The following is a 16,734-nucleotide window of genomic DNA, read 5'->3' as shown; positions in this document are numbered from 1 at the left end:
GGCCACTATCACTGAAGCCACTCCTCTGGCCGAGATCCGTACCAAATCAAAGCCTGTGTCTGCTAAAAAGGTGGCAGCAGGCTCCATAACTGCTCTGGAATTCCCTCGACGCAACAACCTCCTGAAAGCGATGCAGACAAGATCTTGCCACTAAGATGCAACGGGAGGCAATTTGTAAATTCATCACCACTGCCTCAAAGGCTTGTTTAAGAATAGCCTCAATCCTTCTATCATGTACATCCTTCAAGGTTGCTCCTTCCTCTAGAGGGATAGTCGTCCACTTAGACACAGCAAATACCAGAGCATCTACTTTGGGAAAATGCACTCTCTCACAGCCAGATCCAGGGGGTACAGGCCTTCCAATGTCCAACCCCCTTTAAAATTTGCCTCTGGGGCATCTCATTCCAGATCAATTCCTGGTTGGCATCTATCACCAGGAAAAAAAACAGGAGGTTTTACGTAAGAAAACCAAAATAGGATTCTTCCTTGGCTCTGACATAGCATCTGAACCAGGAACACCAAGCTGTTTCAAGGTCTGGGAAATCAGGGCTGGCAGTTCATCTCTATGAAAAAAACGCAAAATGATTCGATATGGTTTCAGCCCTGGAGGAATTTTCCCATTTTCCAGGGATTCAGGATCAACCTCAACGTCGGTGCCATCCAGATTCCTGTCGGGAACACCCGCAGGGAGCAGAGGCGAGCCCCGGCTCTTAAGCATAGGACTGGAAGAGGGAGGAGCCACAGGCTGAGGGCCCGACCAGACAGAAATGGGGGAAGCGGAGGACTGCACCTGAGGAAAGGCTTGTAAGCCTTGAAAAAAATTCCACCCAAGAAAAAAAGCAGTCGGGTCCAGACCAAGCGCAGAAGGAACTGGAACTGGTTCCACAGAACTGCCCATGCCAGCAGAGAAGCCAGTCAAGGGAGAACCGAGATCTGGCATCCACTCAGTCAAGGCCGTGACCAACCCATCATCAGAATGGGAAGAGCCAGGCTTAGCAAAATCCGAGGAAGACAACTCTCCTTGAGTGTCTGAGCAGTACTGACACAGGTCAGAAGCTAGGTCATGCTGAGAAGCAACATAAACAGGAAGAAGCTTAGGCTTCTTGCTTACCGACGCCATCGCTGCGGTAAACATGCGTTAGAATAGCTCACGCTCAAAAATGAAATGCACCCAAAAAATAAGCGCGGCAAGGCGCACGCACAACCTGTGCACCAAGTGCATAAAAACGTTTGTGCGCATAAAAAGCGTTCCTAAAAACCAAGCAGACAACGCGTGCGCAGAGCCAACACACTGTGCACACCGATGGCCTATAGAGGGCAGCAGAACATGCACAAGAGTGCACGAAAACGACCACCGCGGTCTACCATACGGCATGCAAAAACAAAGCCTAAGGGTGGGGCCTAGCCCACTGGGGGCCGCTCAACCCGCCAGGCTGCCCAGCTCCCCAACCCCATCGGAAGCGGGACAAACGTAGGCACAGTGCACTGAGAACAGAGACCAGAGGAAGTCCTGAAGCCCCTCTAACTGTCTCTGATTCAGGTAAAACTTTCTTTTTTTTTTTTTTTTTAAACCTTACCTGAGCTCAGAGCTTACCGGCTGAGTACAGAGACTGTTTTCCGACTGCGGGGGGGGGAGAGGGCATCTGCTGTCACTGCTGCACTCGGCCTCCTGCACCCGCTGCCTTTCAACTGAACCAGCAGCTAAGTCCATGTCGGGAAACCCAGCTACCAGACCAAGGCACACTTCTGAGGGTCCATGGAAATCGCCTCAGGAATTCTCAACTGGGGAAGGGACCTTCAGGTATCACCGTAGGAGAGCGGGCCTTTCTTTTCCTGAATTTAGAATTTCAAATTTCTCCTTTCAAAAAGCTCAAAGCAATCCCCAGAGGGAAATGCATGTCCACCATCTGCTGGAGACAGAGAATACTGGCAGGCTGGGGTCACTGCAGGCTTACTATATACTGTGACGTCAGCTTGCTCAGTCTCCATCTGCTGGCAGGGGAGCATAAACTCACTGGTCTGAGTCCATCTGGGCTACACACTAGGAAACACCTCTTTTCATAGATGTTATAACTTTCTTGGCTCCCACCAGGATCTCCAAGGCAAAATGTGTGTGTTCTGTGGCCCCCTTGCTGGCTAAGCAATAAAAGGTAAGGATACTGGACTCTTTACTGCCACCTGTATGCTCTTGCAGTCAATCCTTTTCCATATGCATTACCCACTGCTACATGCTCCAAACCACCAGTCCTAATGAACAAAAGCCCCAAGAACTTCCAGGCTACAGTGTACAAGAGAGTCAAACCACAGGGCATTAGCTTTCATACAAAAAGCAAAAGGTGTGGAAAACATGAGAAGTGATCTAGTGAAGCTTGAGGAATGGTCTAAACGTCTGACAGCTAAGATTTAATGCTAAATAATGCAGTTATGCATTTAGGATGCAAGAACCCAAGGGAGATGTTCAGTATAGTGAGTGAAATTCTTCTAAGCACAAAAGAACGGGATCTGGAGGTGAGCGTATGCGATTATCTTAAGGTGGCCAAATAGATGGATAAGGCAAACAAAAGCCAGGAAAATACTTGGGTGCATAGAGAGAGGAATGATCAGTGGGGGGTGGGGACAGTATTGCCCCTGTATAAGTCCCTGGTGAGACGTCATTTGAAATACTGTGTACATTCTGGAGACCGCATCTTCAAATGGATTATAACCAGGTTAGAGTCGCTGCAGACAGTGGCTACTAAAATGGTCATATACCCTAGAAGAAAGATGAGATAGGGGAGATACAATAAACATAATTAAATACCTCAAAGGTATCAACGCACAGTAGGTGGGTCTCTTTCAATGGAAATGAGACTCTGAAACGAGGGGTCATGGAATAAGGGTGAAAGGGGGTGGACTCGGGAGTAATCTAAGGAAATATTTCTTTACAGAAAGGGTGGTGGATGTATGAACAACCTCCTTGCAGAGGTGGTGGAGACCAACATAGTATCTGAATTCAAGAAAGCATGGGACAAACACAGAGGATCTCTGAGGGTGTGGTAGGGATTGTAAAGGTGAATATTGGGTGTGGATGGGCAGACAAGATAGGCCATAATGGAGATTTTCTGCCGTCATGTTTCTCTGTTTCTAAAGCATGCCCTACTCCAGAAGCTGACATCTTCAGTCCTTAAGCGACAAGCAGAGGTCATTATTTGAGATGAACCCCAGTATAACCATATTAATTGCATTCAGAGAATTTTGTGCACATTTACCCCAGTGAGGACGGACACCCTCATCTGCTGGAGTGAGTAACCTGAACTCTCTCAAGTGCACAGCAGTGCCACATTTGTTAAGCATAACCTGGAGCTCTGCTGGAGTGCTGTTAGAGGAAAAAGCAACCGAGGATCTCACCTGGCATCTGAGGCAAAGTAATACTCCACAGCCTTCTCCTCAACTGGAAACAGGCAGGTGGTGCTGTCCATCCGAGATAAGCCGCAGCTCCCTTTCTTATCCTTGCCTGCAGTGGGACAAACCATTAGCAGAGATCCTTCAAAAAATACCTTTATAGGTTAACACACATCATCCCATTGCGGTGTATCTCCCAAAGCCCCAAATGGCTAAAGAAAGCCCCTGTACTACAGTACCAACACAAAGTAATTCTTAGTTTTACTACTGCGTGTGTAGAAAGATTTTTGTCCTTTTGCAGGGGTTTTATGATTTTAACACTCACAAAAAAAAAAAAACAGACCCACCTCCTCCCCATCAAAAAAAAAAAAAAAAAGGGCCACCAGAAACAATCAATTTTCTGCTGGAAGATCACTTGTACGGGGAACAAAGCAGCAAATACCCTGTGGGGCACTCTAAAGCTGGTCCTATGGAAGGAGGCTGATCAGATTCTATGCTCTTAGACCAGGTGTGGGCCAGTGGATGGCCAGGAGGCCTGAAGCTGTACTAATGTACCGAAAATCTAAGAACTAACTGCTAGCAATGGTGGATGGCAGGCTGCAATTTGTCCAATCAAGGAGACTGCGTCTAAGCCACCAACCTCTTTCTCCTTGTTTAATTATCATGAATGTTACAATCCACTTAGGGATGTCCAATCAGACCAGAAACCTGACTGAACATAATAATATACTAAAAGAGGCTTGTAATACTGGCCTTTTCCCTGATATTCCTAGGTGGTGTCAGGAGCAGCCTCAGCAATGCTAAGTATTATGAACTAAATATAACAGGTGTTCAGTCCCATTCCAGAATTAGTTTATCCAGATGTCTGGGTGCAAAACAACTGTTGATCAGTTTGCTCACAGATATGTATTTCTGTCTTCTTTATAATTTTTCAGATATAAATGTTAACTGCGGTCATCAGATGTGACTTTATCACTTGGAAGAGAAGGCCATGTGAAAAACATTTTCTATTGGATAGTGGCTCATCGTTGCTAACTATATCAGCAGCAAAATCTGTCACTAGAAGCCTACCAGACCTTTAAAAAAAGGGCTGATAATATTTTTTTTCTGGTTTAATAATTCCAGTTTTTGTTGGCAATAATGCCCTTGTCAGGAAACTCTACTAGCCGTACCATTTAGTTACAGACCGTCAACGTTGACCAGAACATCTATTCTCCCAAAAAAGCACCTGAAGATTCACATGGCCTGGTTAAGTGGTCCGCATTTGAAAAGAGTAATCTTGAAATTAGTCAAATCATTGCCAAAATTAATCCTGTTATTCACCCACGTGACCCAATTCCAGCCTCTTCCTTGAAACAAGTACACAGTGTTATCACTCTGACAATCACTACATTAATTAACCATTCCCTCCCAGAAGGAATTGTTCCACATAGGTTAAAGCAGGGTTAAAAAGTAAAACTGGTAGAATCGACTATTGAGACAACTATCATCCAATATCCAACGTATCTTTTCTCTCAAAAGTACTTGAAAAAGCAGTGTTATCCCAACTTGTAAATCATCTGGAAGACCAAGATATTCTCTTCCCAAATCAATTTGGATTTAGGAAATATCGTTTGACGGAGACATTACTCCTCTCATTAATGGACTATTTTACAAGGGTATGATGCTGATGAATCTTATTTTCTTGTGCTAATTGACTTAACAGCCGCCTTTGACACTGTGGACCATACTCTGATGGGGCATCAGCTGAGAAACATTGGGATCGACGGTAATGTTCTCAGATGGTTTGACTCCTTCCTATCTATTAGAACATTCAAAGTCAAATTGGACAGTCTGATACCTTGATTACTGATACAGGTGTCCCTCAAGGCTCAGCCCTCAGCAACACTATTCAATATTTACATGCTCTCACTGTGTAAATTTCTGACGGATTTAGGAATTACTTTCTTCTTGTATGCTGACGACACAGTTTTACATTCCATTCTCCAAATCATTTGAAAATATAGTATTGACACTTTCAATCTATATGAAAACAATACAGCAAGAACTTTCACAACGTAAACTAACATTAAACCCTAAAAAGACCGAAATCATTTGGTTAAGTAGAAACTCATCGATAGCTAAACAACCGGCTCTAGACCTGGGTAATTTTCAAATTACCCCCTCAAATCAAGTATGGGATTTAGGTATCCAGCTAGATGACAACCTTACTATGAAAAATCACATTAATAAATTAACACAGGTTACACCAAGTTGCGAATATTACATCAACTGAAACCTCTATTAACTTTCGAGGACTTCCGTACTGTATTGCAAATGCTAACTTTCTCAGACCTAGACTAATGTAACTCATTACTCGATCTACCCGTGTGTCTCTTAAAACCATTAGAGTTATTACAAAATGCCGCAGCAAGACTTTTGTTAGGAACTAGGAAATTTTATCACATTACACCCTCGCTGATTTCACTGCACTGGCTACCAAGTACAATCCCAAGCATACTATAACGTATTAACAATAATATTAAAATTCATTCAATCCAGTAACACTGGTATGATTGGCATGACATTACATCCATATACTCCTCAGCAAACACTAAGATTTAAAAAAAAAAAAAAAAAAAAAAAAAAAAAAGGGACTATTGACTGTTTCTAAAATATGGAGCACACATCTGACACAAGTAAGAGATCGTGTGTTTTCCATAGGGGATTCAACATTCTGGAATTCTCTACCTGAGATAATACGCATAATACCAGATAGAAAGAAATTTAAATGTGAGCTGAAAACATGGCTATTCAAAAATGCATAACACCTAACTTAAAAACTTCAGAATTTAGAGAGCTACAACAACAAAAAGGACAAGAGATACCAATTGAAGTATGAAGAATAAATTCAACAAGAGAAAGCAGAGTTGCTTACCTGTAAGAGGTGTTCTCTTAGGACAGCAGGATGTTAGTCCTCACATATGGGTAACATCATCAGATGGAGCCCGGCATGGATGGAGCCCAGCATGCCATTATCCATGCAGGGTCTCTTTTCAGTCTCGTAAGTAGATTACAAAACAAACTAGGAGAACCCAACTCCGCAGGGAGGTGGGCGGGTTTCCTGAGGACTAACATCCTACTGTCCTAGGAGAATTCCTGTTACAAATAAGCAACTTCCCTTTCTCCTAGAACAAGCAGGATGGTAGTCCTCACATATGGGTGAATTCCTAACTACAGACTGGACCCAAAAACCAATGAGACCAGACACCAAACTAGGTGGTGCCAACAGGCACAACAGAGGTGCTGGTGGTCACAGCAGGGACAGTCTGAACTCAAAACATGGGCCTTGGGCAGGAAGAGTTGGGTTCATAGCTGAAAGATTCCTGAGGACAGACTGGTCAAAGCTGCTATCCCAGCGGCTGTCCCTGTCCAGATAATAATGAGCTGCAAAGGTGAGGCAAGAACTCCACTTTGCAGCCTTGCAGATCTTCCCCATTGGAACTGCACGCAAGTGAGCCACCGAAGTCACCATGGCTTTAACTGAATGAGCCATGACATGGTCTCCCCCTGCTGCAGTCCCTCCTGGTCATAGCAGAAAGAGATACAGTCTTCTAGCCAGGTGGAAAGAGTCTGCTTAGTCACAGGCACCCCCAGCCTGTTGGTGTCAAAAGGAACAAAGAGCTGGAGGACTGCCTATGGCCTGCCGTCTGGTCCAGGTAAAAGGCTAAGGCTCTCTTACAATCGAGGGTGTGCAGCACCCTTTTCCCTTTGTTGGAATGAGGCCTAGGGAAGAAAGTAGGCAGGAAGATGGATTGGTTGAGATGGAAATCTGTCACCACCTTCGGCAGGAACCTAGGGTGGGTATGCAGAACCACCCCATCATGGAAAAAATCTTGTGTAGGGCGGATAACTTACCATGGCATGCAGCTCACTGACTCTGTCACCAAAAGTATGACCTTCCAAGTCAAATACTTGAGCGTCGAGGAGCACAGCTCAAACAGTAGTTTCATCAGCTGAGCCAACACAATGTTAAGGTCCCAGGACACCACTGGGGTCCGTAGGGGAGGTTGCAGCTGAAGTAACCCACGCATGAACCACCCCACAATCGGCTGCACCAAGATGGGCGAACCATCCACCCCTGGTGGTAAGCCCCTGTTCAAGGCTCACAGAACGGGATGGAGGCCTCCTGTTTTTTTTGGAATAAAAAAATAATGGGAGTAAAACCCCTGCCCTCGTTGCTCCCGAAGAACGGGCTGTACTGTCCTAGCTATTAGAATGGCAGAGAGCTCCGCCTTGAGCAAGTTGGATGTGAGATGGGACCCCCAAAGTGAGCACAGGGGAGAATCGGGTGGAACAGCAAAGAAGCGGATCCGGTCCCCGACCAGCAGAACTTCCGGCACTGATCAATACCACTGGCTTATGCTCCCTTGCAGCCAATCAAAACCCTGTAGCAGGGCTAGCCTGTGGCTGGAGATCTGCCCCTAGTGCTTGTCTGCTGTGGTCGAGAGCAAGGGGCAAGAGGGTAGTACTCGTCCTCGGCCCAGGTCGGGAAGACCTCTTGAAAGCTGACGGAGAGGCCAAGACAGTAGCTGACAACTACTGGAGGGTTTCATGGTGATCCTTCAGCTGTGCGATTGCATCCTTCACCTTGTCACCGAAAAGGTTATCCCCAGTGCAAAGCAAGTTAGCCAGCCAGTCCTGAACCTCAGGGTGAAGGTCCGAGGCACGAAGCCAAGCAAGATGCCTCACTGAAATGCTGGCGGCAGTAAGCGGCCTGCTGTCTCAAAGACAACTTAGGTAGCACGCGCTTCGTGCTTCCCACACTCAAGGCCCTGGCAGAAAACAGTCATAAGAGCTTCTTGAGGTTGCTGGGAAAGGTCATTCGCAACCTCCTGGACTTGCTTCCAGAGGTTACAGCTGTATTGGGTCATGTATAGCAGGTAAGAAGCAATACGGGCCACCAACATGGAGCCCTGGAACACTCTCCTACCCATGGCATCCCATGCCCTAATCTCCTTGCCAGGCAGGGCCGGGCTTGAGTCTTTGACCTCTTAGCTTTCTTCAGCACAGACTCTACCACCACAGATTGGTGGGGGAGCTGGTGCTTATAAAAGCCCACAATCTACTGCACGAGATACACCCCATCAGCCTTCTGGTTCACCAGAACCACAGCGAGAGGGTGCTCCCAAAGTCGAAGGAGCAGTTCCCAGAGAATCTAGAGGATGGGGACTGCCACCACTTCCTTTGGGGCATCCACAAACTGGAGAATCTCCAGCATTTTGTGGTGGGCATCCTCCTCAGAGGGAGAAGTGTCCGACGGAAGACCATCGGAATCCACTGATGAGGTATCCCTTCCCCAAGGGTCATAAGGGTCCTCAGGCTTATCGAGACCGGGAGGTCAGGGAGTACTGGGCACATCCTGAGACTGAGGCACCGAGGGACCCGGAGCAAAAGGGGACCCGAGGGACCAGGCACCGACCCCAGCAGCATGGGGTGAGGGGGGTTCCAGTGGTGCGGAAGGCACAGACTGTCCTTCGTCCCTGGAGAAGCCCCCGATAAAGCCTTACGCTTCAGTGCCCAAACGGGCCACAGAGGAATCTTGGGGCGCTGGCAATAATTGTGTCAGGAGGATACAGAGGAGGTCGTTGAGGCAGTCCAACAGCAGCTCCAATCCGGACACCAGAAGCATTGGCACCAGCATTGGTGAGGGCACCGGAATTGGTAATGACACCGGAGTCAGGGAAGACACCGGCATCAGTGGCGGAAGCACAGTCTCTCTGTTACGCAAAGCACATTCCACTGCCAGGCACACCCAATGCTCTAGCTCTGCCTTGAAAGCCTCCGCTGGAAGGACAGGCTGAGAGAGGAGAGGAAAGGCCAGCTCCTCCTTGGGACACCGAGGAAGGGGCAGTGCCAGACACTGGGATCAGTGTGGACAGCCTTGGGCCACCGGACTCCAGGGAGGATGGGGCCACTTTGGGGGCAAGGCAGCAAGCGCAGTGGCCAGCCTGAGTCTGGCACCGTGTAAAGATGGAGACTGGTGACGGTGTTTCCAAGACTTCCCCTGGTGCTCGGGCCGGTCTTTCCCCAGTGCAGAGGATGATGATCCAAAAGTCTGTGACTTCAAGAAGACCAACACGGGTCGATCCCTGGAACCTCTCTCCCCAAAAGTCTTGGGGAAGTACTGGCCACCGAAGGGTTGATAACGAAGGGTTCTCCCTGTCCTTGGTCATCAATGGTATTGATGCCAGGGTGAAGGGGGTCAGACTTACCCGAACTAAAAGCTTTCTCCATCTTATCCAGCCTGGCCTGATGACCCTTTGGAGTCATCTGCGCACAAAAATCGCAGCCCCGAACATTGTGCGATGCCCCCAGGCACAGGATGCAGACTTCGTGAGGATCCATTAAGGACATAGTCCAGGGGCACTGGAGGCACCAATGGAAGCCCAACGCTGGCATGAGGCGCATGGAAGGTCACAAGGGTACAACAACCGGCAGCCACCAAAGGAGAGGAAAAACTCACCGATTAACGAGAAAAACCAACGGGGAACTGGAAAGAGTCCCAGCACAGAGCAAAAAACGTACTTTATGGAACTTTTTCTCCAAAAGAAAGCACTAGCTCCACCACTGTGAGACAGTAGCTTTGCGGAAAAGAAGAGACTGAAGAGAGACTCTGTGTGGACGCGTGGATAGTGGCATGCTCAGTGTGACCATCAAAGTTTCTAGAAACTTTGACAGAAGTTTTCCGTGCTGGGATCCTTCTGATGATGTCACCCATATGAAAGGACTACCATCTTGCTTCTCCTAGGAGAATGTAAGAATCTCAATACAACGTACTGACTAATTTGTGAAATATGTGAAATTTGTTATATTATTTTATTTGATGTCCTAGTTCTTTAGTTAATATGTTTTGGAACATTTCATTTGATAGATGTTAATGCCTGTTTATGAATATGACAGCTGTAACCAGACATTATTTGCTGATTTATAGCTAGGAATGTTTTTTTTGTAAACCATTGGGATCTTTACATGGAAGAAACAAACATCTGGCTTTAGGTAAGGGCCATTATCTAATGACCTGCTGCAGAAGGGACTGATGCTTACCTATTATATGAAAATTAAACCGGATCAGTATTTAAACTTCCAATGCATTCTAGTAGAAATGAAAAGCAAGGCTCAATACTTATCTGTATTTCAGTTCTGAAGCCCCAAGGACATGAAACCAAAATGTATTTTTATGTTGGTGCTGCAATAGATAAGGGGAGGTCTCCCACATACCAGTTTAAACACTCCTTGATTTGTTTCCTCTTTTCAAATCACAAAAAAACCCAAAAAACCCCCCAAAAGAAAATGAAAAACCTAAATAAAGAGCACAAATGTAAAGATTGTTTGCACTCCAGTGCCCCTTATTCAGAACGGCATGCAGATTTTGTTCCCTCGCATAGGACTACTACTGAGTCTGGACTGTAATGGTATTGCTTTTCAGAAACTGAGATCTCTTGTGCACTCGGAAACCTCTTTCTTGGTTGAGGTTTAATGAACGAAAATGCTCAGGTAATCAAACTGAAAACCTGGTTGGTTGTCTATAAATTGTCATCTCAATAAAAGCCCCAGCACTGGTACAGTGGTACAGAACTGACTTCTAGGCCTACAATTGGATTTTTTCAGAAGGCAGGGGGGAGATGAGAAATCTCCCCTTGCCGGCACACCCTGCCAAAACATCTCTCAGCACCTCTCTATAGTATTGCCAATGTTTTCTTCATATACATTTAACTTCCTTGGGGCTCTATTTAATAAGGAAATTCCACCATGTAATGACCACAGAAAAAATCCTACGGGACCGAGACCCCCATTTGTCATGTTTAAGATAAATATATTTCTTCTTCGTGTGCATTAGTTAAGTTACATTTGATCTCAATTTGTTTTAGATTTTTTTTGTAACTTAATTACTACTACCCTACAGTGACACCTTCTGGCAGAAACTGGAATTACCATAAACCCAAATGCTCCATTGATATGGTAGGTTATACAACATGTTGGAGCTGTATTAGTTCCTTAAATAAAATATTACAAAAAAACAAACAAACCCCAAAACCACAACCTAAAAGCAAATGCGCTTCTTCATTTGGGCTTTATTAAACCACTAAACGACTTCCCTGGCACAAATAAGAGAAAAACCCCTTCTTGTGCCGTTTACAGAGAACAATCACTGCCATATCAGAGCTGTTTGGTCTCTGCCCAAATCCAGCACTGATCCATAGATCAAGCAGGCAAGTCTACAACAATCGGAGGTCGTGTGCCGCTAAAAATTCGGCCAGGGTGATCTTGGAGGCAGCATTTTGTCTTCTCAACTTTCTGTGTAGCGAGTCCTTCATATTGCCCGTGCTCAGCCACAGACATAATAGAGAAAGCTCAACGACAAGGGGTGCCAAATAACCACTCAAACAAGTAAGCCTTGTACTCCGGGGCTCTGCTCAAAGCTCTCCTTTCCTCCCTCAATCCCAAATTTCTGTCTGCAGAGGCCAGTTCTATTGTGCTTTTTTTTCCTCCACTCCCTTCTCAAAATGTTTACAACTGCCATGTGCTCTCCCTTCTCATCAGATCCTGCAACACCTTTCCCACAAGGCTAGCAAGAGCCTTGAGCCAACTGGGGCACATGGCGCCATTGCCAGTAATCATTACTGCTTGTGTGTCTGCTGACAGCGCAGGCAGAGCCTAAGATTGCATGTTACTTTTTCCACAATCTTGGTAGAATTGGTTTGAACAAGAAAAGGATGTCAGGGCTGCACTTAACTCTAAAAGCAGCTTTTTCACAGAGAGACTTTTTCAGTTAAATCTGAAATTCCAACCCAGCAAATACTGAACCTTGAAAACTCCCAAAGGTTGGCATGCCATAGCCGAGAAATGCATTTTTCTTGGCACACCACGTGGTCTCTGGCATTTAAAAGGGAACATGTGGTGTCTGTGGGGTGGTGCACGCATCTGTTACATGGAAAGCAATTCCACACGTCTCAGACAGCATTGGCAGAAAGAAGAGGGTGAGCAGTAGCGTTAGTACATCTGGAACAAGCACCTTCTTCTTGTCCTATGGATATTCCATCGCTAGAATGATCCATGTTATGCAGCACTGCAAGGGGGAGGAAACGGGCAGAGGAAGCTGTTTAGCAGGCATTGTAAAAGCTGTACACAGTAATACACATGGGTCATTCCAAGTTATAAGCCAAAAGGAAAAATTGATTCTTACCTGCTAATTTTCTTTCCTCGAGACCCACAGATCAGTCCAGACATATGCGTCATTTTCCCCTGCCAGCAGATGAAGGTAGAGAAGAAAAGCTTAATTACCCATTCCCAGTACATAAGCCAGTGTGCCACCTGCAGACTCCCAGTAAATGTTTAACAAAGCTGAAACCAATAAACCTGAAACCCCTTCAAATAGGGGAGTCTGAGAACCTGAACCAACTTGGACATCCCTTGAACCAATGCAAACAACCAAATCAACTATCCCCAAACACTGACAGAATTGCATACCAAGAGCAATCTGTAGAAAGTACAGAGGCAGGACTCTGGACTGATTTGTGGCCTAAAAAAAAAAAAGAAAATAAACAGGTAAGACCAATTTTTCCTTCTTTATCATCTCCAGATCAGTCCAGATATGTGGGAAGTACTCAAGCCTCCTTAAAATGGGCAAGACCCTGTCAGACCCACTCACAACACACTTGCCCCAAATGTTCTGAACCTGGTACCCAAACATCCAGCCAATAGTGCTTGGCATAAGTACGAGAGCCTATAGCTGCTCTACAAAACTGCCAAGGTGAGATCAACTGACACGCGGTCCAAGATGCTGCTTGAGCTCTAATCAAATGAACTTTAAGATCAGTTGACATCTCCAAGCCCTTGCAGACATACGCTGAAGCAATCGCCTCCTTAATCCATCTAGCAATAGGCACACTGAGGCTTTCTGCCACCAATTTGGCTCAGTAAACACAGAAAGATATAATCCAGTCTTCAAAAAGCATTAGTCACCTTCAAATACCTCAAGAATGCTCTACACACATCAAGATATGCAGATCCCTATCCAGCTCTCCTGACCAGACTGGGACCTCCTGAATGCTGGAAACTTGAGCAATTGCTGGGTGTATGGAAACCCCATTATCCATGAACTACAGGAAAGGCTCCCTACACAACAAGGCCTGCAACTCAAATCTGTCTAGCCAAACATATTGCCACCAGAAATGCTGCTTTTAGAATAAGATCCTTTAGCAAAGCACTGCTGATTGACTCAAATAGCAGAGTGCACAACACTTTTATAACCACTAAGATTCCAGGCAGATACCGAACAATGAACAGATGGGTGCAAATGCTTCGCCTCTTTCAGAAAACAAAACCATATTCGGGTGAGAAACGATAGCTGCTCCACACACCTTACCTCTGCAGCACAAGGCTGCTACCTGAGCTTTTAAGGAGTTCAAGGCCAGCCCCTTTTGTAATTTCATTTGCAAAACAAAACAAACAAACAACCCTGCAACAGTAACACACCCGACGCCCTGCACCATTCTTCAACCCCTTTCCAAATGCGTACATATGCTAAGGACGTGGATAACCTCTTGGCTTCCAACAAGGTAGTAATGACTTTCTCCCAATACCCATTAATTCTTAGCTGCTTCCATTCAAGAGCCAGGTCATAAGACAAAAGCGATCCGCCTGATCCAAGACAACTGGACCCAGATGCAACAGCTCGGGAATGTGCCTCAGCCAGAGTGGACTGTTCTTCCCCCCAGACGAACCAAATCCACAAAATAAGAGCACCTGGGTCACTCTGGTGCCACCAGCACTATCGGACCTTGATGCTTCTCTTGCTGTCTGATTACCATGCCTATCAGAGGCCAGCGAGGAAAGTCATATAGGAGAGTCAATGAGGCCAAGGCTGAGCTAATGCATTCAGGCCCTCTGTGCCTGACTCCTTTCTTTGACTGAAAAATCTCGGGACCTTCACATTGCGCCAATGTGCCATCCAATACATCCAAGGGTACCCCCATGTGGAGCTGATGGGAGAACACATTTTCAGCTAGTTCCCACTCTCTGGAGTCCCGTTTGTGCTGGCTTAAATAATCCGATTGCACAGTCATCTTGGGCCAGCGTGTCCCATTAGGCCAACTAGGCGGCTGCCTTGGGCGCCAATGAGCAGTTAATGTGGGGCTGCCAACAGCGCACAGAAACCGCTTCCCCACCAGCTCCGGCTGTGCTTCCACCGCCATGGCTCCTCCTGAAAAGAGCACACCAGCAGCTACCCCTGCTCTACTGGGGGCGCATCGTGCATGGTGGTGGCATTACAGACTGCAGAGGATGGGGAGGGAGGGGGGGAGGGGGGGAGGGGAAGGTAACAACTAGCCGAGGTGCAGCGGGTTTTGGCCCGAGGGGGGGGGGGGGGGGCAGCATGGCCACAAGGCTGAAAGTTCGCCCAGGGCACCTAATACCCTTGCACCAGCCCTGCAGTTATCCCAGCCTCGTGAGACGCTGGCAGAATTTCCAGATGCCACTTGGCCCATCGGAGCAACATACTTGCCACCAAAGACACTGCTTGGCTCCTGGTACCCCCTTGGCCTGTTGATACTAGCTACTGCAGTCACATTGTTCAACAGCTCTCACTCTACCTCCTTTTCCAACACCGAATCCTCCAATTCAATCACCGGGATCTGCTGAACCCAGCACAAGGCTGCCCGAACCATGAAAATGCTGTACGCCACAGCTCTCGGTGCCAGGGCTGACACCTTAAACCACTTCTTAAGATGAAGCTCCATCTTTCGACCCTAAGGAGCTTTTAACACCCCAGCTCCTTCAACTGGGTCAGTGGTCTTCCTTTTCACCACAGACACGAAGGCGAATCTTAGGAATCTTGAGCAGCTCTAGAATATCTTCAAGCAAGGGATATAACTTCAGTCACAATGTATAGCCTTGCTCTATCAATTAGGCAACAGATGACATCTCACAAACAGAAGGTGCGGAGAGTGATATTCAATAACATGTTTTATATGCAGGAAACGTCACTTAATATAACTGATTTTCTTGAGAATTCTGGCACTCTGTCTTTATCATACTACTTTGTTAATATCAATTGTTTTCTTACAAGACAGAAATAATACACTACATTTGTATTTTTCCCCAGCGCAATGTTTTGTTCAAAGGAGAGAAAGTTTGGATTTTTCCAGACCTAGCTAAATCTACTTTGAATGGAAGGAAGTTTCTATCCATGAGACCTGAGGTCATCTCCCTGGGGGCCTCCTGTATTATCAGGCACCCGTGTAAATGTGTTATAATGAATTCTGTACGATATATTTTCTTTGACCCTTTACAGCTGAGGAATTTCATTGATGCCAGAGTCCATGCGTGCTGCCCCACCTTAATGGTTGGTCTATATAGAGATGATGGTCTCGATTAGAGTGTGGTGCTCAAAATTTGTATTATGTATGGTCTTGCTCTTAGACTATTTTCTAAATCTCCCCAGTATAAGGTGATCTATAATGAGGATACTGTTTAATTTGTTGTTTCTATTTTCTGTAATTGTATTCTTGCAGTATCTTGTTTTCTAATCAAATATGTTAAGAACATAAGAAATTGCCATGCTGGGTCAGACCAAGGGTTCATCAAGCTCAGCATCCTGTTTCCAACAGAGGCCAAACCAGGCCACAAGAACCTGGCAATTACCCAAATACTAAGAAGATCCCATGCTACTGATGCAATTAATAGCAGTGGCTATTCCCTAAGTACACTTGATTAATAGCAGTTAATGGACTTCTCCTCCAAGAACTTATCCAAACCTTTTTTGAATCTAGCTACACTAACTGCACTAACCACATCCTCTGGCAACAAATTCCAGAGCTTAATTGTGCATTGAGTGAAAAAGAATTTTCTCCGATTAGTCTTAAATGTGCTACTTGCTAACTTCATGGAATGCCCCTAGTCCTTCTATTTAAAAGTGTAAATAACTAATTCACATCTACTCGTTCAAGACCTCTCATGATCTTAAAGACCTCCATCATATCCCCCCTCAGCCGTCTCTTCTCCAAGCTGAACAGCCCTAACCTCTTCCAGAGGATCCAAGGGCACATCCACCAGGGACTCCTTTTCCAGAGCCCTCTGAATCAGACACAAAGTCCAGATCCGGCTAACTTTGGAAATGTATTCAATAGTGCAATCGCACTGTTGAATATAGCCGGCTATCTTAAAGTTAGCCAGCTAACTATAGCCATCTAATTTTAAGACAGCTCTTTGGTTCGACCAGATGTTGCCAGCTAACAGGGTCATTTATCAAATAGCGTTATGGCATTTTCGCATGCGATAGCACCATAATGTGTGGTGCGATGCAAATCAGAA

At 45.9% G+C, this 16,734-nt stretch overlaps 1 protein-coding gene across 2 annotated transcripts in view; it reads right to left on the bottom strand.

Moving 5' to 3' along the window:
* The window catches only part of GFPT1 (glutamine--fructose-6-phosphate transaminase 1), a 142,300-nt gene that overhangs the window by 55,449 nt on the left and 70,117 nt on the right, over positions 1–16,734 (bottom strand). The window contains exons 9-10 of one of the 2 annotated variants that reach the window (XM_029604031.1): positions 12,437–12,490; positions 3,388–3,493 (exon numbers count right to left, since the gene is read on the bottom strand). In XM_029604031.1, the coding sequence (XP_029459891.1) occupies positions 3,388–3,493; positions 12,437–12,490 (160 nt within the window). The remainder of the gene's footprint in view (positions 1–3,387; positions 3,494–12,436; positions 12,491–16,734) is intronic. The other variant, XM_029604032.1, reaches the window with a different exon arrangement.

Source organism: Rhinatrema bivittatum, chromosome 5, assembly GCF_901001135.1.
Source record: "Rhinatrema bivittatum chromosome 5, aRhiBiv1.1, whole genome shotgun sequence".
Taxonomy (NCBI): Eukaryota; Metazoa; Chordata; class Amphibia; order Gymnophiona; family Rhinatrematidae; genus Rhinatrema; species Rhinatrema bivittatum.
This window is presented reverse-complemented; position numbering and strand designations above follow the sequence as displayed.